The sequence below is a fragment of the Drosophila eugracilis genome, unplaced genomic scaffold (assembly GCF_018153835.1).
Source record: "Drosophila eugracilis isolate 14026-0451.02 unplaced genomic scaffold, ASM1815383v1 contig_90, whole genome shotgun sequence".
Taxonomy (NCBI): Eukaryota; Metazoa; Arthropoda; class Insecta; order Diptera; family Drosophilidae; genus Drosophila; species Drosophila eugracilis.
The window spans coordinates 10291938-10314093 of record NW_024573812.1 but is presented as its reverse complement, the minus strand read 5'-3'; the positions used below and the strand labels follow the sequence as shown (position 1 = coordinate 10314093).

The following is a 22156-nucleotide window of genomic DNA, read 5'->3' as shown; positions in this document are numbered from 1 at the left end:
ACTACCAATTCAAACAAATGAAATTTTAACACTTACCATGATAACAGAATTCAGTTTATGACACACCGATAAGTCATGTTATCGATAACCAGTTTTTTTTTTTTATTAAATCGAAATTCAAAATTCAATTTTAAAAGTCAATGGGTTTAATATTTTCTTCACAAACTCAATAAATTACTAACTGAATATTTAGCCATACTTCAAATAAATACAAAGGGTTTTTAAATGCAAAAGCATAACTTAAGAAATGAAAAGAACTGTGTCAGTTCGAGACTAAAGATTTGCCATCGAATGCGTGATTAGAAGAGTTGAGGTAAAAATGTCCATCGTGGTTGTTAGTTATAAAATACGAGGGTTCAAGGCCTACTTCTTTTTCTTGCTTTTTCCCTGTCCACCGGCGGCTGGTTGTCCAGTCAGCGACGCCAATTCGTTTTTCAAGGACAACAGAATATCAACTTCCGGCTTCCATACGGAGGCATCGCCTGATGCTTTCAGAGTTCTGACCTTTTCAGCCTGCTGAGCGATTTTGTCTTCTAATGCCTTGACTTGGGAAGCATCTGCAGGGGAGGCGGATGAAGAAGCAGGTGCTCCGGCGGCAGGAGCTGTCTTTGCTGCCTTTTGAGCCGCTTCCAATTGCTTCTTGAGGTCTAGGAGTACATTAACCTCTGGTTGCCAAATAGTTTTGTCTTTTGTGCTGCCCTTCAGCTTGCGTACTTTGTCACCCTGCTCCTGGATTGCCTTTTCCAAATCTTTGACTGACTGTGACCCGTTTGAGGCAGCAGGAGCGGCGATGGGAGTGACGTTAGTCGCAGTCTTCTTTGCTTCCTCCAGTTTTTTTTTGAGTTCCAGCAGTTTTGTCACCTCTGGTTGCCACACAGTTTTGTCTTTTGTGCTCGCCTTTAGTTCACGCACTTTATCTGCCTGAGCCTGGACAGCTTGCTCCATATCTGCAGAGCTGGTTTGACTTTGAGCAGCGGCCTTTGTGTTCTGAGCTCCGCCGTACTTGCCTTTAAGCTCGTCAATAAAGGATTGTTCCAATTTAGCAAAGAGTGGAACTGGTTTGCCGATTTTGTGACCAGCTGTGAGGAGCAAAGTAGCAAGCGGTTTCCTGCAATAAAATGAAGGATTAGGAGAAGCTCAAATACATTTTTTTTAGAGGCACTTACTCTGCATTGAGCGGCGTTTGTTTGGCATTGAGCTGACCGAAAAGAGTTCTAGCTGTGGTTGGCATGAAAGGGAAGAGTAGATTTGCCAAGAGGCAAGCAATGTTGACACACAGACCAATAATGGTAGATGCTCGCTTCTTTTGGTCTTCAGTACCCTTAAGCAGCACCCACGGCTGCTGGATTTGCATGTACCCATTGCCGTGTCGGGAAATAGCCAGTAGATGACGAATGCCGTCGCGCAGCTTGGCCTTTTCCAGGGAGTTGATATAACCACGAAGTTCACGGTTAATTAAAGCCAATAACACAAGTTCGTCCTGAGTGATTACCACTTCGGGAACAGTGCTATCGAAGTTCTTTTCACAGAAGACCAAAGCACGGTTCACAAAGTTTCCCAAATTGTTCAGCAGCTCTGAGTTGTTGCGAGCAGCCAGATCGTTCCAACTGAAACTGGAATCCTGTCCTTCGGGTCTGGCAGAAGCCAAATAGAAACGCCACACATCAGCTGGAATTCCAGTTTCCTGTGCATCATTGCCAAAGACACCAATACCACGACTCTTGCTGAACTTGCCGTCCTCATAGTTTAGATACTCAGTGGCCATAATGTGGGAAACCAACGTGTGTCCCTTGTTGATGGCCAGTAAAACACTCGGCCACACCACTGAGTGGAAAGGCACGTTGTCTTTGGCCATAAACTGGAAGAGCTCGACTTCTGTGCCCTTGTCTGGCTGCCACCACTGTTGATACTCCTTGGTGTAATGCTTGGTCATGGACACGTATCCAAATGGAGCATCGAACCACACGTAGAAAACCTTATTTTCGAAGCCCTCGTGGGGTACGGGGATTCCCCACTTAAGGTCGCGGGTAATGCAACGCGGCTTGAGACCTTCTTTAAGCCAGGCCCTAGTTATTACCTTCGCGTTATGAGTCCATCCTCCCTCCGACTTGTCAACCCATTCCTTGAGCTGTGGTTCCGCCTTTGGCAGATCGATGAACAACTGATCGGAGGAACGCAGTACCGGGGCGCTATTGCACACCTTACATCTGGGACGGATTAGCTCAGTAGCATTTACCAGCTTCCCGCACTTGTCGCATTGATCCCCACGGGCATCCTCGTAGCCACAGCCAGGATGTGGACATGTACCCTCCACAAATCTTGAAGAGAATTACTAGTCAGATTAAGTTGAAATCGTTATAACATGTAAACTAACCTATCAGCTAGGAAACGATCGCATTTCTGGCAAAGCAGCTGCTCGACGCTCTCTGTGATGATGTAGCCATTTTTGAGGACATCCTTGAATGCCTCCTGCACAATACTATTAAAAAGAAATTATTTTCTACTAAGAAGTCTTAGTTTAAGCACACAAAACTCACTCTGTTTGTTCCTGGGCGGTGGTGCGACCAAAGTAATCAAAGCCAATGCCGAACCAGCGGTATATGGCGTTATGTAGTTCGAAGTACTTGTCACAGATCTCTCGGGGAGTGAGGTTCTCCGCCAATGCCTTATTTTCCGTGGCGGTACCGTACTCATCCGTGCCGGAAATCAGCAATGTATTGTAACCAGCGGAACGCGAATAGCGGGCATAGATATCCGCAGACAGTACACAACCAATGATATTACCCAAATGGGGCACGTTGTTAACGTAGGGAAGAGCTGAGGTAACCAATACGTTTCGTTCGCCGGCCTTAGGAAGAACAGTGCGTTCCTCTTTAATTTCCTTAGGAGCTGTGTAAACAAAGGCAGCTCGTGCCGCGCTTATCTCCTCATCCGTAACAGTATCCGCCACAGTTGGAGTGGTATCCACCAGCAGTTTGCCCGCATCAGCCAAACTGAGACGTTTCAATGGCACATGATGCAGTCCACCATATCGATTTGACTGCTGCAGCGAATTGAAACTGAGATTCTTCAACGGTTGTTCGGCCAGGACCTCTTCCACTTCTGGAAGGGACTTTACTCTGCCGTACCAATCCCTTAAGCTATCCACATTCTGTGCCCCTTTTAGAGTGCCCTCTGGCGCCAGGAGCGACCAAACGGCGATGTCAGCAGCAGTGAGTTTGTCACCAGCCAGGAAGGGCGAGGATTTTAAGCTGTCATTAAGCTTCTTCACAAGGGCATTAAGCACAGGAAGAGCATTCGCATCCGCCTTGTGACCCACGGCCATGTGGTGTGACAAAGCCGGAGCCAGCAACGTGGCAGACCACTCCAGCCACTGCAGGGAAGCACCAACAAATTAGTTTAACCTTCAGGGGTCATGGCCTAATAAGACATTTTTGGGAGACCTACCTCATCGCGCCGCTGCCCCTCATCCACAAGAAGATACTTGGCAATAGCCGCTGGCGAGAACAGGCGTAATCCGTTGTCCAGTTCCAAAGTGGGCAAAATCAGCAAATCCCTGTACTTGGCATCTGCAATTATCAATAGTAATTGCATCAGAAATGAGTCACTGGAGTGCATTTTCAAAGTATTTATTTGGAATCCAAGAAATAACTCACCATTTAGGTTAACCAACTGCACCTGCACCGGTCGCTTAGCGAATTTGGCCAGCATCAGCAGCTGCAGTCCCAGCGGATTGCCCTCGTTCGTATATATAATCATTTTGCCGAGATCGGGGGCTACTTCTAATTCAATTTACGTGGCAAAAAGGTTTAATAAAACAACCAAATTATGATTGCCCACGAGAAACTACTATTTTGGTGATGGGTCGATCGGAAAAGCTGTCACACCGTCGGTGTTGTTATCGATTAGTTTGGTGGTCTTTGGTCTTTTTTGCTGTTTCTAGCCGTTTTTCAGCTATTCATCGGTGCTGAAGGTAGCACTGAAAGTTGTTTGGTTTTACTTATAAGTCAATAATAGACGGAAGAATGAAAACTTTTTTATTTCAAAAAGTTTAAAAAGTATTACTGAAAATGTTTTTCATGAATATATAGATGTCAACGATTTCAGCATATTTATTTTTGTTTACTTCTAGATCTTCTGCATTAATCGATAGTTCCACCACTGGCGTTTATAAAACAGCTGATTTTCTTTGCAGTCACAAAACAACAAAAGTCTACATATGAAGCTTTTAATTAATACCTAAAAGATGGGCGAACGAAAAGGTCAAAACAAGTACTACCCGCCTGACTATGACCCGAAGAAGGGCGGCCTCAATAAATTCCAGGGCACCCATGCCCTGCGGGAACGTGCCCGTAAGATTCATCTGGGGATCATCATCATCCGCTTTGAGATGCCCTACAACATCTGGTGCGATGGATGCAAGAACCACATCGGTATGGGTGTGCGCTACAATGCTGAGAAGACCAAGGTGGGAATGTACTACACTACGCCTGTTTTCAAGTTTCGAATGAAGTGCCACTTGTGCGACAATCATTTCGAGATTCAGACTGATCCTGGCAATCTGGACTATGTTATACTCTCTGGTGCAAGACGGCAGGAGAATCGCTGGGATCCCCTGCAGAACGAGCAGGTTGTCCCTGAATCCAAGGAAGTCCAGAAGCGACTCTTTGACGATGCTATGTACAAGCTGGAACACCAAGCAAAGGATGCCAAGGCAGGAGCAGATGCCAAGCCGGTGCTTCAGAAGCTTGTGGAGCGGAATATGAGTGTTTGGGATGACAGTTACATGGCCAATTGTCGCCTTCGAGCTGAATTCCGTCAGCAGAAGCAAGAGATTAAGGGTCAGCAGGAACAAGACCGCAAGTTATTGGCCAAGAGCAGTCTGGACATTGCCCTCCTGCCGGAAACTAGTCAGGATAGAGAAATGGCAGCCTTGATGAAACTGCAGACCAGGTCGGCTCTGGAAAGGGAATCTGAACAGCGGTTGGAGCTGCTAATGCGTCCAGCACTGCCAGGAGCAACAACCACGACATTCGGTGGCCTCAAGCGGCAAAAAGCACTAAATAGCCAGCTCCAACTTCAAGATCTGGGTATCCGACGCAGGAAGCTTGACAAAACTGAAACCGATAAAGCCTCAAACACAAAATCCCCTAGCTTGGTGGGGGATTACTCCTCATCAGATAATGACTCCAACGGATGAATATACAGAGAATTTTTATACAAAATACAATAATTATAAAAAACAATATTACAGCAAAAAAAACCTAATATAATCCTTCATTTGGATCATCATTAACTCCAATGGGTTCCTCGTTGATCTCACCATCTATCGTTTTGTAAAGCACCGCCTGGATGCGTTTACATAGCTCCACATGCTGGTTGCTGTTGACCATGTCGTTTACCAGATCCTCGACTATGCGCAACTTGTTGTAGCACTGATTACTGGCCTCCATGATATCATCTCTCCTCAAGTTAAGGGTCTGCATTTCACCTATAAGATCCTTTAGAGCATCATCATTGGCGTTGACTGGCGATTGATCTTTGGCTAAAACACGAGGCTTAATGGGTTTAATCACCGGCGCATTGGCCAATGCCTTAATGTTTTCCAAGTCTGGTGCTTGTGAGTCAAAGAACTTCTTGAACCACTGCAAAAACTCAAAATTATCCTGAAAGCGTCCTTTGATTAGACGATCGATCGGTACAGTTTTGTCTAACTTCAAGCGATTGAAAGCTTCTTGGAAGAGCTTCAGATTGTGGAGATACTCGTGCTCAAGTTTGGCGGTCATCTTTACGCGCTTCAGGTTGATGCAGTTGGGGAAAATCATCTCCATCATCTGGCAGTAGGCAGCACCTTGAAGATATCATTAGATTTAATATTGAAAAGGGTAACCATTTTGGGGATCTTACCAGAACAGAGCTCCTCGATCTTCTTGAAGTGACCCTGGACCATGTTGTTCACCCACTGGAGCATTTCGTGCCTGGACATATTCTCCCCATTAACGCTGGTTAGGGCAACCGTTAACTTGAGGTCGGTCATCTTTTTGGTTTAGAAGAAAATGTCACCCTTTTACAGTTACTTATTTTTTTACTTCTTTAGTTTCTTCGCCTTTGAGAGCTTTATTTTTTTTTTATGTTTGTTTAATAATAGTTTGATTGATTTAATAGTTTAGTCTATAAGTTTTATGTCCTGCCAGGTTCTTACACAAAATACTTTTTAACAATTTCCTTTATTCCTACTTCTGTGATTTGTGCAATTACTTTAACTTCGATTCTCGATTGCAATGCTTCCAGGATCAGTGATGGGATGTTATCAGGCACGTGTATATGTCTGTAAAAATCGTGTACCCTTTAGTATTTTTTTATACCTCAGATCATTTTGTACCCACTTAAGCTTAAAAAATATTAATATATGGTTAAATTTAAGTTCACTTTCCTGCGTGACAGGAACTATTTTAAAATTATAATAAACAAATACAAATGTATAATAAATTAAAATTTATAAATGAAATTGATGAATAAATCTTGCAGAATTTATTATGATAAAGATAAAAATAAACCCTAATAAAAATTACCTTACCAATTCACTTTTTGTAATTAAGTGTACAGTAAAGTAAAAATTGAATTATTTCTATTAGGCTCTTGGATCAATTTTTAAGTTATCGATATACATATATATATGTATATACATATATTCACATGTGTATGTAAGTAAATATATAAAACGACTCCTTTTTGAAAAAGAAGTAACCTTTTATTAAATACAGATCTACAGTGACTTAATTCTAAATTTCTGTTCCACCGTCTTGACGAAATCTATGAAGTCTTTGTAGAGAACTTTTGGCACCTCCAAAGCGGCAAAGTGTCCGCCCTTTTGGTGGTAGGTGCTGTGCACCAGGTTCGTGAACTTATCCTGCAATTGGATGTCCAGGAACTGCATGATGTCGCTCTTGAACCGGGCGCATCCCGTAGGCACTTTCGTGGGAACCCTTTCCAGGTGCAAATCCCGCTGAGCCTGGGCATACTGCTCCGCGTACAGACGTTGGGATGTGGTGATCGAATTGGTCAGATAGTAGATCATCAGGTTATCCAGCAGAGCGTCCATTTTGTAGCGCTTTGTGATTCCTCCATCCCGCAGAGATCGGTAGCTGGGATTAGTCCAAGTAGAGAACTTCTCCAAGATATAGGCAGCCAATCCTACGGGATTATCAGTAAGTGTGGCGCCAATGGTGTCGGGCTTGGTGGCTTGGATGTGGAAGTAGCCACTCTCCTCCATTAGGTACTTAAACTCATTTGACTTTGGAAAGAAAAAGTCCTCAAAGCCAGATGGCACAAACAAACTGGGCCAAACACCAGCCACCAAACCCTTGACCAATGACTTGGGACTTAGATTGTTGCACAAATTGGAGTGATAGCCGAGGACATTATCTGGGTACAAGGTGGCAATGTTGCTGCCAATTATGCTTCCCCAATCTCCTCCTTGGATGAAGAATTTGTCGTATCCCAAGCGCAGCATAAGATTCCTCATTATCACAGCCACCTGAGCGGGTCCAAGGCCCTTTCTGGAAGTGCCCTGCAAGGTCAGAGAAGGATTATCCCATGAAGAGTTATTAAAACGAGTCTGAAACCCACCTCCGACCAGCCGTAACCTGGTAAACTGGGCACCACCACGTTGAAGATGTACTTGTTGTTCTTGTCCAAGTTGGATTGGTGCAACAAATGGATAAGGTCGTAAAACTCTCTTACCGATCCCGGCCAGCCGTGGAGTAGCAACACCGGATAGTGTTTCTTGCCAACTTTGTTGTCATCATAAACCATCAGGTGTAGGAAGTGCATGCGTAGCCTTAAAATCAGTAAGCAAACCTCGTCGTTACTATCTGTGGATATGATAAGTACCGCTCTTATCTCACCCCTGAATATCGGTGGTGAAGTGGTTGAACTGCCAAAGGAACACCTCGCGCTCCCGCCAACGAGGCAGGTAGTCATCGCGCCAGTATTCCACGACCTCCTTAAGGTAATCCGTATTGAAACCATACTCGAAAGCCACGCCTTCAAGAGGAGGCGTTAAACGCAGTGTCCGATTGAGGCGTTCTTTTAAGTCATCAATGGTCTGTAGATAATATACGTACATATGTATATACGTATATATGTATATAATAATTAAAGATCAAAGCAATTGATAACTTACCTTTTCCGGATAACTCAGCTTATTGTTAATCACCTCCGAATTATTGGCTAAATAGGCGGCATAATCCTTGGGCTGTGCTTCATCCCCCCACCACTCCTGAGGATCCAGCTGGGGAATAGGCAAATCTGCCCACAATTGGCTAACATTCTTATAGACCAATCCACCGCCAATGGCCAGTATCAAGACCAAAATTTTCACCGTGACACCCATCATTCCCTATCAGCGGTTCCACTCAGACTGACTGGGATTGCAGCTCTGACTCCAACGATACGGAACGTATGCGGGCGCAGCTCTCGTTTTCGCCGCTCACGATGATAAGCGACTTTGAGTGACCGCCCTACAGTTGATCAGTTAAGGCTTATCAACAGGTTTACTTTGGACAATACTAAGACCAAGAAGCGGCTTTTGAAATCGTGCATGACTCTGGTAAATCGCTGCTTGTTTGTTTATTTACTTTAAAAAGCTTTCATTCAAATTTTTGGTTTAAAGCTTTTTGGGGGGAACGATCGGAGGGTTGTATGAGTTCTATATACGAGTATAGCGAAAGGAAGGTAAAGGGGTTGTCTGGCTAAATTGTTTATTTCGCGACGCAGCTGGGGTTCCAGGTTAGGTAGTGATACTCTCTAATTTGGAACTACGCCTTTGATTTTGAACTTGCTTACAAGCTTATATTCTTTATTGAATAGTTTTTTAAGCAAAAATCGATATATATATTTATAAGGGTGTTCAAAAGTCGCATACTGAAACATTGTTAAGGTTACGTAATATCGTTCCGAGCTTAGATTTATCTATGTACATATACTCATACAAAGCAAACACAAAACCACTCTAAAACTTATCATTTTTCCCAAACAAAAATACTTCTTAACTTTCGGTTTTCAAAGCAGATAAGGTAAATTCAATCACCAAGCCGATTTGATTTAATTTTCGCAAAAGACCTCTCTGTTTCTTTTGAAGAAGATAATGAAAATATACAATGTGTTACTATAACTAAATACAATCAATTTCTTTTATGAAAAATTCGCCTTCTGGACAAAGCTAACGAAGTCATCGTACAACTGCTGGGGCAGCTCAAAAGCCGGGAAGTGACCGCCATCCGAATGGTGGGTGCTGTGCACAAGATTGGGAAACTTGTTGGCCAAAACCGAATCGGGGACGTGCACGATCTCATGGGCAAAACGAGTGCATCCAGCCTTGGCCTTGATGGGCAACGAATCCACGGCCAAAGCGAACTGTGATTTGATCATGGACTCCGAATATAGGCGCACGGAAGTGGTAATGGAATTGGTCACATAATAGATCATCACATTATCCAAAAGCTGATCGTAGGTGAATCTCTTGGTTAATCCGCCATCAGGTAGTGATCTAAATGCAGGATTCGTCCATGTAGAGAACTTCTCCAGTATGTAGCTAGCCAGGCCCGTTGGATTGTCGATCAGGGCATTACCGATGGTGTCTGGCTTGGAGGCCTGAATGTGGGCATAACCCATTTCCTCCAATATGGTGCCGAACAAGTGTCCCAAGCCTTTGTAGAAATCCGCATACTGGCTGTCCACAAACCAGCTGGGGAAGAACGAGGACAACAATGTCTTTATCTGCCCTAATGGACTGTTGTTCCCGCACATGTTCGAATGGTAACCCAGCACGTTCTCCGGAAAAAGTCCAGCTACATTGGATCCAATTATGGAACCCCAATCGCCGCCCTGCACCAGGAACTTCTCGAATCCCACTCGGAGCATTAGGTTGCGCATCACCACGGCCACTTGAGCCACACCAAATCCAGTTTTTGAAGATCCCTGGAATTGGAATTTGAAATTTGTTTATTAATGAATTGTTTATAAAATAAATTGGATATGAATTGTTTCCTATTTAAGAAACTATAAATAATGATGAATTAGCTAAAATGTAGTTAATAATTCATTAATATTATTTTCTAAGTGAAAGACAGTAATCATTCAAAATTAATTCAAACTACTAACCTGAGACCATCCATAGCCCGGCAGACTGGGTGCAATCACCTCGAAGACATAATCGCTCTTATCGCTGGGCGTGGTTAGAAGTGGGATGAAATCGTAGAATTCGCGAACGGTTCCCGGCCATCCGTGCATCAGGAGCAGAGGAAGAACCTTCTTGGGCTTCTGGCCTTTAACCTGGCTTGGCTTTGCATGAATAAAGTGAATTTTTAAACTGCAAAAAATGGAAAACATTCGGTGTTAGCAATGGGGGTTAATGCAGGGCAAATGCAAGTCCACATGCCAGGTACTAATTATGCATGAATAGCCATTTGTGTTACGCCACTCACCCCTGAATCTCGGTTTGGTAGTGTTCCAGCTTCTTAAGGAACTGCTCGCGTTCGCTCCACTTGGCCAGATAAGTATCGCGCCAGTATTTCACCACCTTGGCCAATTCCTTGGCATTAAATCCGTACTGGAAACCTACACCCTCCAAAGGTTCCTGGGCCTTCAGAGGACGACTAAGCTGGTTCTTGAGGTCTTCAATTATCTTTTGAGGAAATAATTTGTATGATTAAAAGAACTAGAAGATGAGAAATATAATTGGAGTTGTATGCGAAATATCAATAGAAAATAAAATCTATTCAACAACTTTCCATACCATCATGATCAATATATAATTTTTCATATTTATATTTTATTATCATGATGACATATATTCATCTAGGCTGAATATATTAAATAGATAATGTTGTATTTTGTTCTTTAAACCCTTAAAAAACCTTTTAAAACTCACCTCTGGCTTGACGCTGATGTCGAAGGGTAGAACAGCCTTATTCTCCTTATAAGATTCCTTCAGCGTTGGACCCCAGTAAGCGTTGTTGTCCAGATCGGGTCTCTTGCCGGGAGCCGAAAGATCTCGATAGTTCTTATAGCCAATGGCCGCCAGCATGGTCAGGCCCCCAATAAAGATTCGTAACCAGACATTCCCCATGGTGGTTATACTATATTCTCTTTATATATACTTTTTATGGATTTGGGGACAGCTGCCCGTCTGGTCGCGTCTGATCGCAGAACACAAATGATATTGAAAGACCAAACAACCGGCAAACGAAAGCTTTCGCCGGCATGTGGAACCGGCTTGTGGAACCTATTCTCAATTGCAATGCAATGCGAGCATTATTAGGCGAATTATACGAACATTTCGGAGAGCTTTTGACAACAAATTGAAGGAGAGCAAAATCATGGATGAAAGCTTTCAAATGTAGCTAATGAAGATGATCAGCCAGTTTCATTTATCAGTTGGCCAAAGTAAGGAACAAACGATTCATGCTTAGAATTAAATAAGGTATGTATATGGAATTGAACTAAAAAAAAAACAATAAATAATTTCAATTATCGACACGAAAAAGCTTCCTTATGTACAAGTCAATAAACAATCAATAGTATTAAGTGACAGCAGTATGGCGTTACATTTCTAAATTAATTGCTTACAATTCGCGTCTATTTGGAGGTCGTATAACCTGAAGTCTTATTAATATTATAAACAAGATTCTCCATATGATCTACATATGTTTCGTTTACATTGTTTTTAAATATTAATTTTAAACATTGGCCGTTAAGACTAAGAGTTTTTGTTTGTTTGCTATGCCGAGTAAGCACTGCCTCTTTACTATGTATACTTTGTTTGAATGATAAAGAATATAGATTTGATTAGCTATCAAGACCACAAACTTTGTAGTACACAGTTATACTGTTAAAAACTGTTAATAATTCTGCTTTACTAAGCGTAAAATTTGTCTGTGATTAGAAAATATCAAATTAAACAAGTCAACAAGGACTAAAATCGTGTAATGTGTTTATAAACAAATCAGATTAGTTCATACATTTGAGGTCCATTGATCCTGGAATAAAAAATAATCTTTAATCTTATTTTTGATATCTAAAAAAGTCTATTTACATTATATCAGTGATGCTTATGTAATTTATGGACAGGCGTAAACTCATTGCCGCCAATCAAATATTTTGACCCATAAGCTATAAATTACAAAAGCTATGTCCCTTGCAACCCAAAAGCCAAAGTACAAAGATCATTTGCTATTAATAGTAAGAAACAATTTATTTTGGCTTCTCGCCGTGCAGGCCAATCTTTACAACAAAGGCTGTAAGGTCATTGTATAACATGGCTGGCATCTCCAAGGCGGCAAAGTGGCTACCCTGCTGGAAGTACATCGAATGCTTTAGGTTGGGGAACTTGTCCCTCAGCTGCCAGTCGGTCACCGAGGGCAGATCGAAGCGGAAGCGGGCACAGCCCATCGGAACCGGACTCTGCACTCGATCCAACTGCAGATCCCTGTAGGTCTTGGACACGTTCTCCAAATAGAAACGAGCCGCTGTGGTGGCTGAATTGGTCAGGTAGTAGACCATTAGGTTGTCCAGCACAGCCTCCAGACCAAAGACAGTGACTATAGCGCCAAAATCTTGCTGCAGGCCAGGATTCGTGCAAGTTTGGAACTTCTCCAGGATGTAAGAGGCCAAACCCACAGGACTGGAGGTCAGAGCAGCTCCAATCGTATCTGGCTTGGTGGCTTGAATGTGGAAGTAACCGCTCTCCTTCAGCAGCTCCAACCACTTGTCCCAAACGGGGAAGTGATGATCCACAAAGAATCTTGAAGGCAGGTACTTTTCCGGGTAGAAGCTGGCGTAGATTCCCTTTAGAATAGCCAGTGGCGAGTGCAGGACACACATGTTCGAATGGTAGCCGATCACATTCTCCGGGTAGAGAGTGGCCAGATTGCTGCCAATGATGCTGCCCCAATCTCCTCCCTGGACGAAGAACTTCTTGTGACCCAAGCGCAGCATCAAGTTGCGCATCACGGTGGCCATTTCGGCGGCATTAAATCCGGGACGTGTGGCTGCCTAAAATAGTAAATTGGGGAAATTCAGTTAATAATATGATATATATATGGTATATATATATTCTCACATCAGACCACCCGTATCCCACCAGGGAAGGTGCCACCACCTCAAAAGCGTAATCCGTGATGTTCGTTTCCTTGGTAAGCATAGGTATAAAGTCGTAGAACTCACGAACGGATCCTGGCCAGCCGTGAAGCAGGAGCAGAGGATATACATGCTTCTTGGCCTGAGCTTCCTCAGAGGCCTTCTCGTGAATATAGTGAATATTCAAACTGCAGAGAGATGGAATTTTTAGTAGATAATTTACATAATATAAGCTTTTAAACGCACCCCTGAATTTCGGTCGTGTACTGCTTCAATGAGTTGAACAGCGCCTGGCGCTCATCCCACTTGGTCAGGTACTTGTCCCGCCAGTAGTCCACAAACTGCTCCAGGGCATAGGTGTTAAATCCATACTCAAAAGCGATCCCGTCCAGCGGTTCGGTGAGTTTAAGCGTCCGGTTGAGTTCCTTTCTCAGATCATCAATCTCCGCTTGTGGAACTTGCAGCTTGAACTCGTAGATCTTCTCATCGGGCACATAGTCCTTGACATCGCCAGGACCCCAGAAGGTATTGTCCTTGAACTCCGGCTTGGGCAGTGGTTTGGTCAGATCCGTGAATACCACGTAGCCATAGCCCGCGAAAGCACCGAACACGGCCACAATCAGCCCAAACACTATCAGGCACTTCATTCTGGCCACAGACGCAATTAGCTTCCACTGGTTTTGAATTTAAATGAGCCTCTTTGGTAACTCCTCACCAGAGATAGTGGTAAATGGATTCCCTATCCGAATCAGTGAGTAAGACGACCGTGCTCCCAGAAAGCCACTAAAGAACTGACTGCCAGCGCATTTTCTCATTCCCCAAATTGTCTCGCAAAGCTCCAACGAAATTCGCTGTCCCCGTTATAGTATAAGTATAGTATGTTCGTATAATATTTATAAATTCGTTTAGATAGCGCTGGCTATCGTGCACAGTGGTTCAAAATATGCTCAGTCACCTTGCTCTTTGATCTGCCAGACCATTTCGGATCATTGTTTGGGCAGGCAGTATGAGCTTACGGTTCAAAGGTTAATTCATTTGGGCAGTTTTTGTTTTGGTAGTTAAAAATATTTGAATTAATTTTATATTAGCTTACTTTAAGAAATTAACAAAGATGTTCAAACTGTTTAATTTATCAACATGATTCTCGCCATTTCAACGTACCCCGAATATATCTTATCTATTTTTTGATGACCCAAGACCAAGGTGCATTGGTTACTGGGTTACTTCTGTACCCACGTCTGCACCTTTGATTTCCCACTGTCCATTGATTTCAGAGCGAGATAGGCTGACCCACACATAAGTACATGAGACAAGTGTGAGGGTGACTTGGGAATAGTCCCGGCTACTTATAATCAACCATTATCTTATCATAGCTCTCTTGGAACTTATTTATTGGTAAGTGCTACGCCGGCAACTGATCATAAATCTCAGCCCTTCTGATGATGTGGCCTAAGCAAGCAGGCTAGAAATGAATGAAGTCGGCCGATCAGTATGCCACGTGGCTACTATCAGAATATATGTACATATATACGATTATAGTTTTATATTAACCACTTTTAATGGCCAATCAAAGCAAAACAGTTTGGCTGCAATCCTCTGATACCCATAAGCTGCAGTTTCAAGTGTTGACGGAGGCACCTTTGTCCAGTTTTCTCAAGTTTAAATATTACAAGGCAACTGGCGTGTATCCTGAATCCGTGATCTTGCTCTTCAATGGGATGAAAATCGAGGAGCAGGACACCTTTAGCTCCTTGGACATGGAGGATGATGATGTCATAGACGTTATACAGGCCAATTAGTGAACTCAGAACCATGAAATATAATTATAGGTTTTTGATACATGTAATTTTATAGCAGAGTCAATGAACTATGAAAGGGTTGGACAGGCGGCAGTCGGGTATACATAAGTACGTGTTATGCAGAGAGAAAATTTGAATAAAGAAAAGAAAGAACATTCTTTATAAATGAAAAAAAGTGAAGTTAAATTAAATATTCAGGAGCAATGCTTATAAGAACTTATAAAAGCTATTTAGTAACCTAATGAAAACTAAATGCTTGTTTTTTGATAAGAAAATATCTTAAAATGAAGTAAAATTTCAATTTTTACCTATAACTAAATTTCAATTTTTATTAATTTGTATTTCTAGGTGCATCACAAGTCGGGATTAATTTGTATAAATTGTAAGGCAAACAATCGTGCTGTCGACATGCAACTATCAAAGGACTCAAGGAGCAACGAAAACCTTTGAAAAACCACAAAAGTGCCGCCAAACATGCAAAACAGCGAAAAGTAGGCGTGGCCCCCGTGGCAAAAACAATGATGTGAAACGTAATTCAAGCGAAATTAACGCAATTACCATGCCGCAGTCAAAGGACTCAAATTCACTTCCGATGCAATGCAGCCAAAATAAGAATAAAACTTTATTCGCGTGCCACAAACAAATCGCATTGATACTTGGTAAGCGTGTCAAAGCTGCCACCTCCGGGGAAATAGAGAGAGGTTCCTATTCCGGACCCAAATCGCAGACCATTAATGCCGCCTCTGCCTGGCTAATTCCCATTTTATTGAGTGCTCCAGTTACGGCCAAAGTTTGGCACAATGGCTAACCATGGCAACCCCCGACCCTTACCCTCGAGAGGGGGCGTGGTCTTAATCGTTGCAATTAGTTTTTCATCCAGCTGACACGCACTTGTCGTAAAAGTCCATTGAACCTGACGCTAAATTGATTTTCGTTCGGGCAGGCCAGGCAAAAGTGATTCACTTTATTTAACACATAAAATACCAACTATTTATAAACCCGGAAAAAACTATGCCAAATCGATCAAATGAACGTTGCTTTGCCATCGCCATTTTGGCTTCTTGGAACTTAATCAGCGGTTTTGGGTTCTACGCCTACATTTTGGATTGTTATGGTCAGTTAATCCTTATATTATTTACCATTTCATGTTTCCATATTTTTATCTAGCAAATTATCCGCTTAGTCACCAGAAAAGACATTTCCAATATCACACCTTTCAAGGAACTATTAACCAAGATGTTTTCATCGGAATAACGTTCGTAATGATTGGCCTAATAATATCTTCTATATTACTTCTTTTGGCATTAAATGAGGTGAAGTTTTCTGTTCTTAAAAAAAAAATAAATGATCTGAAATACTTCTTTACTTATTTTGAATTAGTCGAAACGAAATTGTTTAGTTTACGGAATTTGTATTAGCATGCTTTTTCCGTGTGCCTGTCTTCCGGTTTGGCCTTTAGCTGGTAAGTTTTCTTATAATTATTTTCTTTATAATCGTTTAACCTCTTTTAACAGTAACACATGTCTCTCTCGTTTTAATAGTCCTGAGCTACCACTTCGAGTAACGTTATAAGATTTTGCAATTTGCTTAAAAATATATTTGAAGCACTATAAACCAAAATTGTTTGATGTCAAACTCATAAATCCCTATAAAACTTTACACGAGTACAAAATTACACTCAGCCTAAAAGTAGGCAAGCTAAATTTTGTTATATGTGTTCGTAAAGTCTCGTAAAATATTAAAAGCTTATTTATCATTAGAAAACAATATTTTTGTACCTTAAAAATTATTAAATATTAAACACATTACATTTATAAAATAAAAAACACATTTGTCTTAAAAAAAATTCATATTGTGGTGTTTTTAAACAGCCAAAAAGTATAATAAATAAGCATCTAGTGATTATAGCATGACTGATAAGGAAAAGCTCATGTTATAATATATTTATTTAAATAATTACAAATATTTGTTATAAACATAAAATATTAAATTCAATAAGTATTTCCAAGATCGTAGTTATTATTGTCCCAGTGAAATTCTTCTTTCTGCGGCGGCCCCTCACCTTTTGAACCGATTTCAAGCTCTTGATCGTCGGCTGATGATTGGGAAGTGACGTGTCCCAGCTGGAAAGTAAATATTTCATTTTCAAGTTCTTTTTAAAACTTATGCAGTATTGTCCACTCACCCAACAGACCAAAATAATGGCCAATATATTCATAAATATGGATTGTATCAACATTTCACTTTGCTGCCGCCTCACTCGATTGCTGCTGGGAAACTGTATTCGTGTTCACATTTGCCCTCGGCTTTTAATCAATTAATTCGTTTTAAATATTGATATTTGTATTTTTGTTTGATTACATACGTTGCTCTGTATCTGCCGTTGTTGCTGTTGCAGCGACAATTTAAAATTATTTCAGCGACTGTCGAAGTTTCTTTGTCTTTAAGGGAAATAATTTAAAATTATGATGAAACTTCTTTAAAATACATTGTGAAGTTATAATAAGAAAATTTGTATTTCAATAGTTTTGTTTTTAATCAAAATTTTACTTAAATAAAAATAATTTTAAAACTCTGCTTTTAGTTAGCATTTTTAAAGATTTTTATCAGTCAATGAGAAAGTCTTCTGTTGCAATTGAGGTTGCATCGGGGATTCCTTTCCGATGACCTGCGATGACTCTTTTGATGCAATTATGGGACAATAATCGTAGGTTAATGCGAGCAGATAAGATTGCATCGGGGATTCCTTTCAGCAGACCGTCGATTGTCCTATAAAAGAGCTCAAAAAGTGCAGCAGAATTATCAGTCAACGGATTCTAACGTTTCAATCTACAGAAAACAAGATGCAGTACACCATAATCTTCGCCCTGCTCTGCTGCACAATCGGAGCTACTTTGGCCCTTCCGATGCCCGATGATATGACAATGAAGCCCACTCCACCACCATCTTACCCGCTAAATCTTGAGGGACAAGGAGGTGGCCAGAGAGGTGATGGGTTCGGCTTTCGTGTGAAGGGTCATGAGAATATCTGGACCAGCGACAACAAACGCCACGAGGTGGGTCTGACTGGAGAATATGGCCAGCGATTGGGAGGACCATATGGAAACTCAGATCCCAGCTGGAAATTCGGAACTACCTACACCTACAGATTCCCGAATTTCTAAGCGTCATATTCACTTTTTGCATAATAATTTACCAAATTTAATCACATGTACAAGTATACCTGTCCGCAGTTTGCTTATCTAGATGGAAGTTTTTGTCAGGTATTTTAAAATTTTAACTTTTGTATATTCAGAATATTGCGAAATATATTGCCAAATATAAGCATGTGCAAACCTGACCATAATTTCTCTATCTCAATTGCCATCAAAGTCCTTGACGTTGTTTGTTTACCCGGAACATTCAGGCAGACTTCTAGAGTCACTGAGGGGCTGGGTCACAGATGATCTTGCAGTTTGGCTAATTGTTGATACATCTTGTTTGGCCATCTTGGTTGGGTAATAACAAATTACGATGACAGGCGGTCTTAATGAAACCTGCCAAGACAAAATGTTTTTTGCTAATTGGATTTATTGCGTAAACTGTCGACAGAACCTTCGATGAAAATTTATCATGCCGCCGTCGGTTCATCCGCCAAACATCCGCAGCCTAACCCCAAAAGCTTCAAATATTACGCAATACCCCCGAAATGAAAGCGAACAAGATTCGCTTAAATAGTTGAAAAATGATTCATGAAGAGGCTCTGTGTTTTTAAAACTCTTTTACAACCAAATTTGGGTATTACCAGAAGTTTTTCACATCATTAATTTGACTGACCCAAGGAAAGCTAAATTGAGTTGACCTTGCGAAATGATGAATCGATTTGGGAAACTAAACTCTGCCCGGGGCATCGGAACATGTGGGTTGATTATTTTTCTCTTCTTGGGAGGAAATCATCTTTTGGCGAAAGTCATCTCAAGTTAGAGATTCTTTATGATGGCGAAACCGAAGGTGGAGTTGTTAGAGATTAAAAGTGATTAAAAAAGAAGGTTGTCTTATGAAGTCTGCTCTGGAATGAGTTTAAGTTAAGCTGAAGATTTATTATATGCATCAAAATCAGGCCATCGTAAAGAAAGGAAAATGGTAGAAGACTAAAAAGTTTAATCTAACATTTTAATTAAGATGGAAAAAATTGATTAGAAGTTTAGAAAATTCTGATACTTTTAAAGGGGCTTCGCAGGCTTAAAAGAAACTCTTTTTATAAAATGTTTGTTAGAAGGTTTTTTAAGAAACATATAGAAGGCATACAAAATATTTACTTTATTTTAAACTAGAATTAAATATGAATTATAAAATTAAATTTTTCCAATTAAAGATTAGTCAATATTGAAATATTATTAAAACGTAAATTTTCTAAACTTTAAAGTTCATTTATTGATGAGAACTTTGTTACTATTATAAATGAGGCATATAAAAATAAATTGCAAATATTTAATATTCATGTTTTGAGATATTTTCGCTAGAAAAGTAGTCAAGATATTGCTTACTTAGAGGCAATAGATCTAAGTACTCCCCCTTAAACAGCTGTAATTCTTCAATCCAAATACCTTCGCAGTCATTGTTTCTGGCTGGGATTTACTTTGTCTGTCCGTGGATCCTCCTTATCAATGAGATGTGGGGATCCACTTGTGAACCACTGAACCGTCGTCTTGAATGGGATTCCCTCGGATGGGGAATCATCTGCCAATAATTGATAAGCCATCGACCAGAGCTATATAAGAGCCGAGCTCGATTCTAGCCGTATTCAGTTGACAAAGTCTCATCAAAGCAAAATGCATTCTACCTCCAGTTTTCTGTTTATTGGCTTGGGTCTTGCCTGTGTCTTGTCCAGTGGCTTGGCCTACCCCTATCCTGATCCCCGAGAGATTGTGAATCTGCAACCTGAACCATTGGCTGTAAGTTATTAGAACACGATTTACTTATCAAGGAGCTGGGATTAATAGAGTACTCTTTTCAGTATTCTCCCAACTTCGATGTTGCTCCTTTAACCAGGGTGCGTCGCCAATTCCAATTGAATGGCGGCGGTGGTGGCAGCCCAAAGCAGGGTTTCGATCTTAGCCTTAATACACGTGTGCCTGTTTGGACGAGCCCTAATGGACGCCACTCCTTCGATGCCACGGGATCGTATGGCCAGCATCTTGGAGGACGTTATGGCAGCAGCCCACCTCAATTTGGAGGCGGCGGAGTGTACACCTTTAGGTTCTAGAGAACTAAAACTAAAACTAAAACTAAAACTAAATAAAATTTAATAAGCTAAAAATAAAATACCAACTTTCAAGTCAATTAAGAAAAAAGTTGTTTAACATTTTGTAATTTTAATTAAATATTTTAAAAAATGATCTTCAGGAGAACATCAAAGGGCGAAATAAATTTATTTTCCTTACAACATTTTTTACTTCCGACTCAGAAATATATTCGGGAAATGTTTCAAGTAAATTTTTATTAAAACAAAACTGAAATCATTTCTATTAAGTTTATGTTTTCTTTAATTACTTATTAACAATCATATTTAATTCCAAGTATAGTCCCAGGGTTGCTTATCAGTTTGATTGTACATAAAGATTGTGGAATCTGGCTGAGGTGCCGAAAACTATAAGTAAACAGAAACATTGAATGTCAATTAAGCAAAAATCAAACGAGAAAATGCACCTCCTGCCACTCATCCAAGCTTCCTGATCCACCGCCCACAGAACGCCCTTGAATAAGGCCAAAGAGCTGGGTAACAAGCCAAAGAAACAGAATGTCCAACATTTCACCGAGAGATGCTGCGTCCGACTGAATTAACGCCTCGATTTCGACTGCCTCCGGGTTGAGTTTTCAACTTCTGCCAGCTGATAAGACCCTGATAAGGCCGATGTGTGTCAAGAGCTTGCTGCCAGACAAGAGACCATAGCCCCCAAGACCGGAGACCAGGTCAAAGCTAGAGCCAAAGCCAAACCCAGCTGAACTGTATTAAATTTTTTCGGGCCAACGTGCAACTGGCAGCCAAATTTGGCACGTTTTCTGTTGAAATCGAAAAGAAGCCAAAACAAAAGCGGCACACAAAATGGAAAAGCAAAACAAATTTAAATGTTAGAAGCAACACAACAATGAAGGTCAGGCTATGATGACTTTTTTCCTGCACCAAAACTCCATCTTTGAAAAAAATGAAAAACAAAAACTACCGAAACAGAAATTTCGTTGCGCTTTGCCTCTGTTTGAGTCCAACTCGTTGTCTTGGGTTAACTGGGCAAGTTCCTTTTTGATAGCTTCAATTTCTGGCCAATTTTTCTCTGGCAATGCCCTCCTTCAAGGGGTATATTCTCAAGACAACGAGGTTTAAGAAAAATATTTTACTGAATTTTTATCTTTAAAGTATAGAACTAAATTTTACAATACCCACAAAATAATTTAATGGCTTTTCTTTTATAAATTATTTAAATTTAAAATTCTTTTTTAGGGTATTTTTGGGGTAAGTCCCAAGCGGTCTTAAAGCCTGACCCCATCTCAGCTGCACTTTTCTCCTCTGCTTTCCATGTCATTTTCATATGGAGTACGCTCCAATTCAGTGGAAGAGCTATTTTCTAAATCAATGCGCAAATTGTCAAAGTCAAAAGCGGCAGAATTTCTTTTGTTTAGACTCGCTCTGTTTCGTTTTTGCTTTTAGCCTGACTTGGATGAAAATTGGCCAGCTAGGAAAATTGCTGCAGCGAGGGGGGCAGGGAGCAGCTAAAAGGGGCTCTAAAGTGGGTGGATTGTTTTCCAAATTGCACATGTGGCAGTCAACTCATTTGTCAAGTGGCAAATCAGTTTAGGCCAAGACAGTAACACACAGAGCCAAAGACCGAGTTAGAGACGGCGATAAAATCAACTTTGCATTTTCCATGTACTTGATGGTTGACGTTGGTGAAGTTTTCCCCTCGTTGCCGTCGTTTTTGATCGTGACGATCGACGGCATTTCCCACGCAAACTTGCCTTTGGGTCCCAAAGGCAGTTAAATTGTTTGACACACTGAACACTAACACTCAACATTCAGCTTCGGCTCTTGTCTTTGATTGTATCGGAAACTGAACAAACATTGCTGAAAATTTATGCTCTCCATAGGAAAAGTTTCTAATTAGAAAGTGGCCAAGGGTGGCGGCGGCGACGGATGATAGGCGGCGAAATACATCTCCGACTAATGGCTTTTTAATGAAGCC

General features: G+C 41.1%; 12 protein-coding genes across 12 annotated transcripts; 5 read left to right on the top strand and 7 right to left on the bottom strand.

The window, feature by feature from the left end:
* Positions 1-123: 123 nt before the first annotated feature.
* Positions 124-3879, bottom strand: LOC108111951 (methionine--tRNA ligase, cytoplasmic). The gene is made up of 6 exons (XM_017221633.2): positions 3657-3879; positions 3448-3569; positions 2538-3373; positions 2375-2479; positions 1167-2318; positions 124-1108 (listed from the first exon to the last, which is right to left on the bottom strand). The coding sequence occupies exons 1-6, from the start codon at positions 3757-3759 to the stop codon at positions 364-366; spliced, it is 3063 nt and encodes a 1020-aa protein (XP_017077122.2). The 5' UTR covers positions 3760-3879; the 3' UTR covers positions 124-363.
* Positions 3880-4223: 344 nt separating this feature from the next.
* LOC108112012 (coiled-coil domain-containing protein 130 homolog) lies at positions 4224-5200 on the top strand. Its single transcript, XM_017221750.2, has one exon. It carries the CDS (start codon positions 4247-4249, stop codon positions 5198-5200), a length of 954 nt encoding a protein of 317 aa, XP_017077239.2. The 5' UTR covers positions 4224-4246.
* Positions 5198-6381, bottom strand: LOC108112013 (microtubule-associated protein RP/EB family member 1). The gene is made up of 3 exons (XM_017221751.2): positions 6212-6381; positions 5908-6037; positions 5198-5851 (listed from the first exon to the last, which is right to left on the bottom strand). Exons 2-3 carry the CDS (start codon positions 6035-6037, stop codon positions 5265-5267), a joined length of 717 nt encoding a protein of 238 aa, XP_017077240.2. The 5' UTR covers positions 6212-6381; the 3' UTR covers positions 5198-5264.
* A 127-nt stretch (positions 6382-6508) lies between these two features.
* On the bottom strand, positions 6509-8441 carry LOC108112011 (juvenile hormone epoxide hydrolase 1). The gene is made up of 4 exons (XM_017221749.2): positions 8186-8441; positions 7908-8107; positions 7630-7840; positions 6509-7570 (listed from the first exon to the last, which is right to left on the bottom strand). The coding sequence occupies exons 1-4, from the start codon at positions 8396-8398 to the stop codon at positions 6767-6769; spliced, it is 1428 nt and encodes a 475-aa protein (XP_017077238.2). The 5' UTR covers positions 8399-8441; the 3' UTR covers positions 6509-6766.
* Positions 8442-9054: 613 nt separating this feature from the next.
* On the bottom strand, positions 9055-11198 carry LOC108112043 (juvenile hormone epoxide hydrolase 1). The gene is made up of 4 exons (XM_017221795.2): positions 10934-11198; positions 10488-10687; positions 10165-10372; positions 9055-9981 (listed from the first exon to the last, which is right to left on the bottom strand). Exons 1-4 carry the CDS (start codon positions 11129-11131, stop codon positions 9196-9198), a joined length of 1392 nt encoding a protein of 463 aa, XP_017077284.1. The 5' UTR covers positions 11132-11198; the 3' UTR covers positions 9055-9195.
* Positions 11199-12230: 1032 nt separating this feature from the next.
* LOC108112021 (juvenile hormone epoxide hydrolase 1) lies at positions 12231-13943 on the bottom strand. Its single transcript, XM_017221762.2, has 3 exons — positions 13387-13943; positions 13124-13328; positions 12231-13056 (listed from the first exon to the last, which is right to left on the bottom strand). The coding sequence occupies exons 1-3, from the start codon at positions 13785-13787 to the stop codon at positions 12256-12258; spliced, it is 1407 nt and encodes a 468-aa protein (XP_017077251.2). The 5' UTR covers positions 13788-13943; the 3' UTR covers positions 12231-12255.
* A 723-nt stretch (positions 13944-14666) lies between these two features.
* LOC108112023 (small ubiquitin-related modifier) lies at positions 14667-14986 on the top strand. The gene has a single exon (XM_017221767.2). The coding sequence runs from the start codon at positions 14700-14702 to the stop codon at positions 14937-14939; it is 240 nt and encodes a 79-aa protein (XP_017077256.2). The 5' UTR covers positions 14667-14699; the 3' UTR covers positions 14940-14986.
* Positions 14987-15833: 847 nt separating this feature from the next.
* Positions 15834-16503, top strand: LOC108112022. Its single transcript, XM_017221763.2, has 4 exons — positions 15834-16053; positions 16107-16252; positions 16320-16401; positions 16454-16503. The coding sequence occupies exons 1-4, from the start codon at positions 15951-15953 to the stop codon at positions 16501-16503; spliced, it is 381 nt and encodes a 126-aa protein (XP_017077252.2). The 5' UTR covers positions 15834-15950.
* Positions 16504-16929: 426 nt separating this feature from the next.
* On the bottom strand, positions 16930-17228 carry LOC108111924. Its single transcript, XM_017221566.2, has 2 exons — positions 17125-17228; positions 16930-17062 (listed from the first exon to the last, which is right to left on the bottom strand). The coding sequence occupies exons 1-2, from the start codon at positions 17176-17178 to the stop codon at positions 16931-16933; spliced, it is 186 nt and encodes a 61-aa protein (XP_017077055.2). The 5' UTR covers positions 17179-17228; the 3' UTR covers position 16930.
* A 526-nt stretch (positions 17229-17754) lies between these two features.
* On the top strand, positions 17755-18279 carry LOC108111914 (diptericin A). Its single transcript, XM_017221553.2, has one exon. It carries the CDS (start codon positions 17783-17785, stop codon positions 18101-18103), a length of 321 nt encoding a protein of 106 aa, XP_017077042.2. The 5' UTR covers positions 17755-17782; the 3' UTR covers positions 18104-18279.
* A 1447-nt stretch (positions 18280-19726) lies between these two features.
* Positions 19727-20188, top strand: LOC108111917 (diptericin A). Its single transcript, XM_017221558.2, has 2 exons — positions 19727-19873; positions 19936-20188. The coding sequence occupies exons 1-2, from the start codon at positions 19751-19753 to the stop codon at positions 20182-20184; spliced, it is 372 nt and encodes a 123-aa protein (XP_017077047.2). The 5' UTR covers positions 19727-19750; the 3' UTR covers positions 20185-20188.
* Positions 20189-20350: 162 nt separating this feature from the next.
* Positions 20351-20757, bottom strand: LOC108111901. The gene is made up of 2 exons (XM_017221538.2): positions 20628-20757; positions 20351-20568 (listed from the first exon to the last, which is right to left on the bottom strand). The coding sequence occupies exons 1-2, from the start codon at positions 20727-20729 to the stop codon at positions 20488-20490; spliced, it is 183 nt and encodes a 60-aa protein (XP_017077027.2). The 5' UTR covers positions 20730-20757; the 3' UTR covers positions 20351-20487.
* Positions 20758-22156: the final 1399 nt, after the last annotated feature.

Excerpts from the sequence above, each read along its gene's own strand:
- LOC108111951 (XM_017221633.2), bottom strand. The coding sequence starts at position 3,759 with ATGATTATATATACGAACGAGGGCAATCCGCTGGGACTGCAGCTGCTG. Across the intron at positions 3,374-3,447 it reads AGGGGCAGCGGCGCGATGAG|TGGCTGGAGTGGTCTGCCAC; the intron begins GTAGGTCTCCCA and ends GCTTCCCTGCAG. Across the intron at positions 1,109-1,166 it reads CAAACGCCGCTCAATGCAGA|GAAACCGCTTGCTACTTTGC; the intron begins GTAAGTGCCTCT and ends ATTTTATTGCAG.
- LOC108112012 (XM_017221750.2), top strand. The coding sequence starts at position 4,247 with ATGGGCGAACGAAAAGGTCAAAACAAGTACTACCCGCCTGACTATGAC.
- LOC108112013 (XM_017221751.2), bottom strand. The coding sequence starts at position 6,037 with ATGACCGACCTCAAGTTAACGGTTGCCCTAACCAGCGTTAATGGGGAG. Across the intron at positions 5,852-5,907 it reads GATCGAGGAGCTCTGTTCTG|GTGCTGCCTACTGCCAGATG; the intron begins GTAAGATCCCCA and ends GATATCTTCAAG.
- LOC108112011 (XM_017221749.2), bottom strand. The coding sequence starts at position 8,398 with ATGATGGGTGTCACGGTGAAAATTTTGGTCTTGATACTGGCCATTGGC. Across the intron at positions 7,841-7,907 it reads TTCACCACCGATATTCAGGG|GCTACGCATGCACTTCCTAC; the intron begins GTGAGATAAGAG and ends ACTGATTTTAAG. Across the intron at positions 7,571-7,629 it reads CAGGTTACGGCTGGTCGGAG|GGCACTTCCAGAAAGGGCCT; the intron begins GTGGGTTTCAGA and ends CTGACCTTGCAG.
- LOC108112043 (XM_017221795.2), bottom strand. The coding sequence starts at position 11,131 with ATGGGGAATGTCTGGTTACGAATCTTTATTGGGGGCCTGACCATGCTG. Across the intron at positions 10,688-10,933 it reads ACATCAGCGTCAAGCCAGAG|ATAATTGAAGACCTCAAGAA; the intron begins GTGAGTTTTAAA and ends TTTCCTCAAAAG. Across the intron at positions 9,982-10,164 it reads CGGGCTATGGATGGTCTCAG|GGATCTTCAAAAACTGGATT; the intron begins GTTAGTAGTTTG and ends TTCCAATTCCAG.
- LOC108112021 (XM_017221762.2), bottom strand. The coding sequence starts at position 13,787 with ATGAAGTGCCTGATAGTGTTTGGGCTGATTGTGGCCGTGTTCGGTGCT. Across the intron at positions 13,329-13,386 it reads TACACGACCGAAATTCAGGG|TTTGAATATTCACTATATTC; the intron begins GTGCGTTTAAAA and ends ATCTCTCTGCAG. Across the intron at positions 13,057-13,123 it reads TGGGATACGGGTGGTCTGAT|GCAGCCACACGTCCCGGATT; the intron begins GTGAGAATATAT and ends TTACTATTTTAG.
- LOC108112023 (XM_017221767.2), top strand. The coding sequence starts at position 14,700 with ATGGCCAATCAAAGCAAAACAGTTTGGCTGCAATCCTCTGATACCCAT.
- LOC108112022 (XM_017221763.2), top strand. The coding sequence starts at position 15,951 with ATGCCAAATCGATCAAATGAACGTTGCTTTGCCATCGCCATTTTGGCT. Across the intron at positions 16,253-16,319 it reads TTCTTTTGGCATTAAATGAG|TCGAAACGAAATTGTTTAGT; the intron begins GTGAAGTTTTCT and ends ATTTTGAATTAG. Across the intron at positions 16,402-16,453 it reads TCCGGTTTGGCCTTTAGCTG|TAACACATGTCTCTCTCGTT; the intron begins GTAAGTTTTCTT and ends CTCTTTTAACAG.
- LOC108111924 (XM_017221566.2), bottom strand. The coding sequence starts at position 17,178 with ATGTTGATACAATCCATATTTATGAATATATTGGCCATTATTTTGGTC. Across the intron at positions 17,063-17,124 it reads CCATTATTTTGGTCTGTTGG|CTGGGACACGTCACTTCCCA; the intron begins GTGAGTGGACAA and ends TTTACTTTCCAG.
- LOC108111914 (XM_017221553.2), top strand. The coding sequence starts at position 17,783 with ATGCAGTACACCATAATCTTCGCCCTGCTCTGCTGCACAATCGGAGCT.
- LOC108111917 (XM_017221558.2), top strand. The coding sequence starts at position 19,751 with ATGCATTCTACCTCCAGTTTTCTGTTTATTGGCTTGGGTCTTGCCTGT. Across the intron at positions 19,874-19,935 it reads TGCAACCTGAACCATTGGCT|TATTCTCCCAACTTCGATGT; the intron begins GTAAGTTATTAG and ends TACTCTTTTCAG.
- LOC108111901 (XM_017221538.2), bottom strand. The coding sequence starts at position 20,729 with ATGTTGGACATTCTGTTTCTTTGGCTTGTTACCCAGCTCTTTGGCCTT. Across the intron at positions 20,569-20,627 it reads GCTTGGATGAGTGGCAGGAG|TTTTCGGCACCTCAGCCAGA; the intron begins GTGCATTTTCTC and ends GTTTACTTATAG.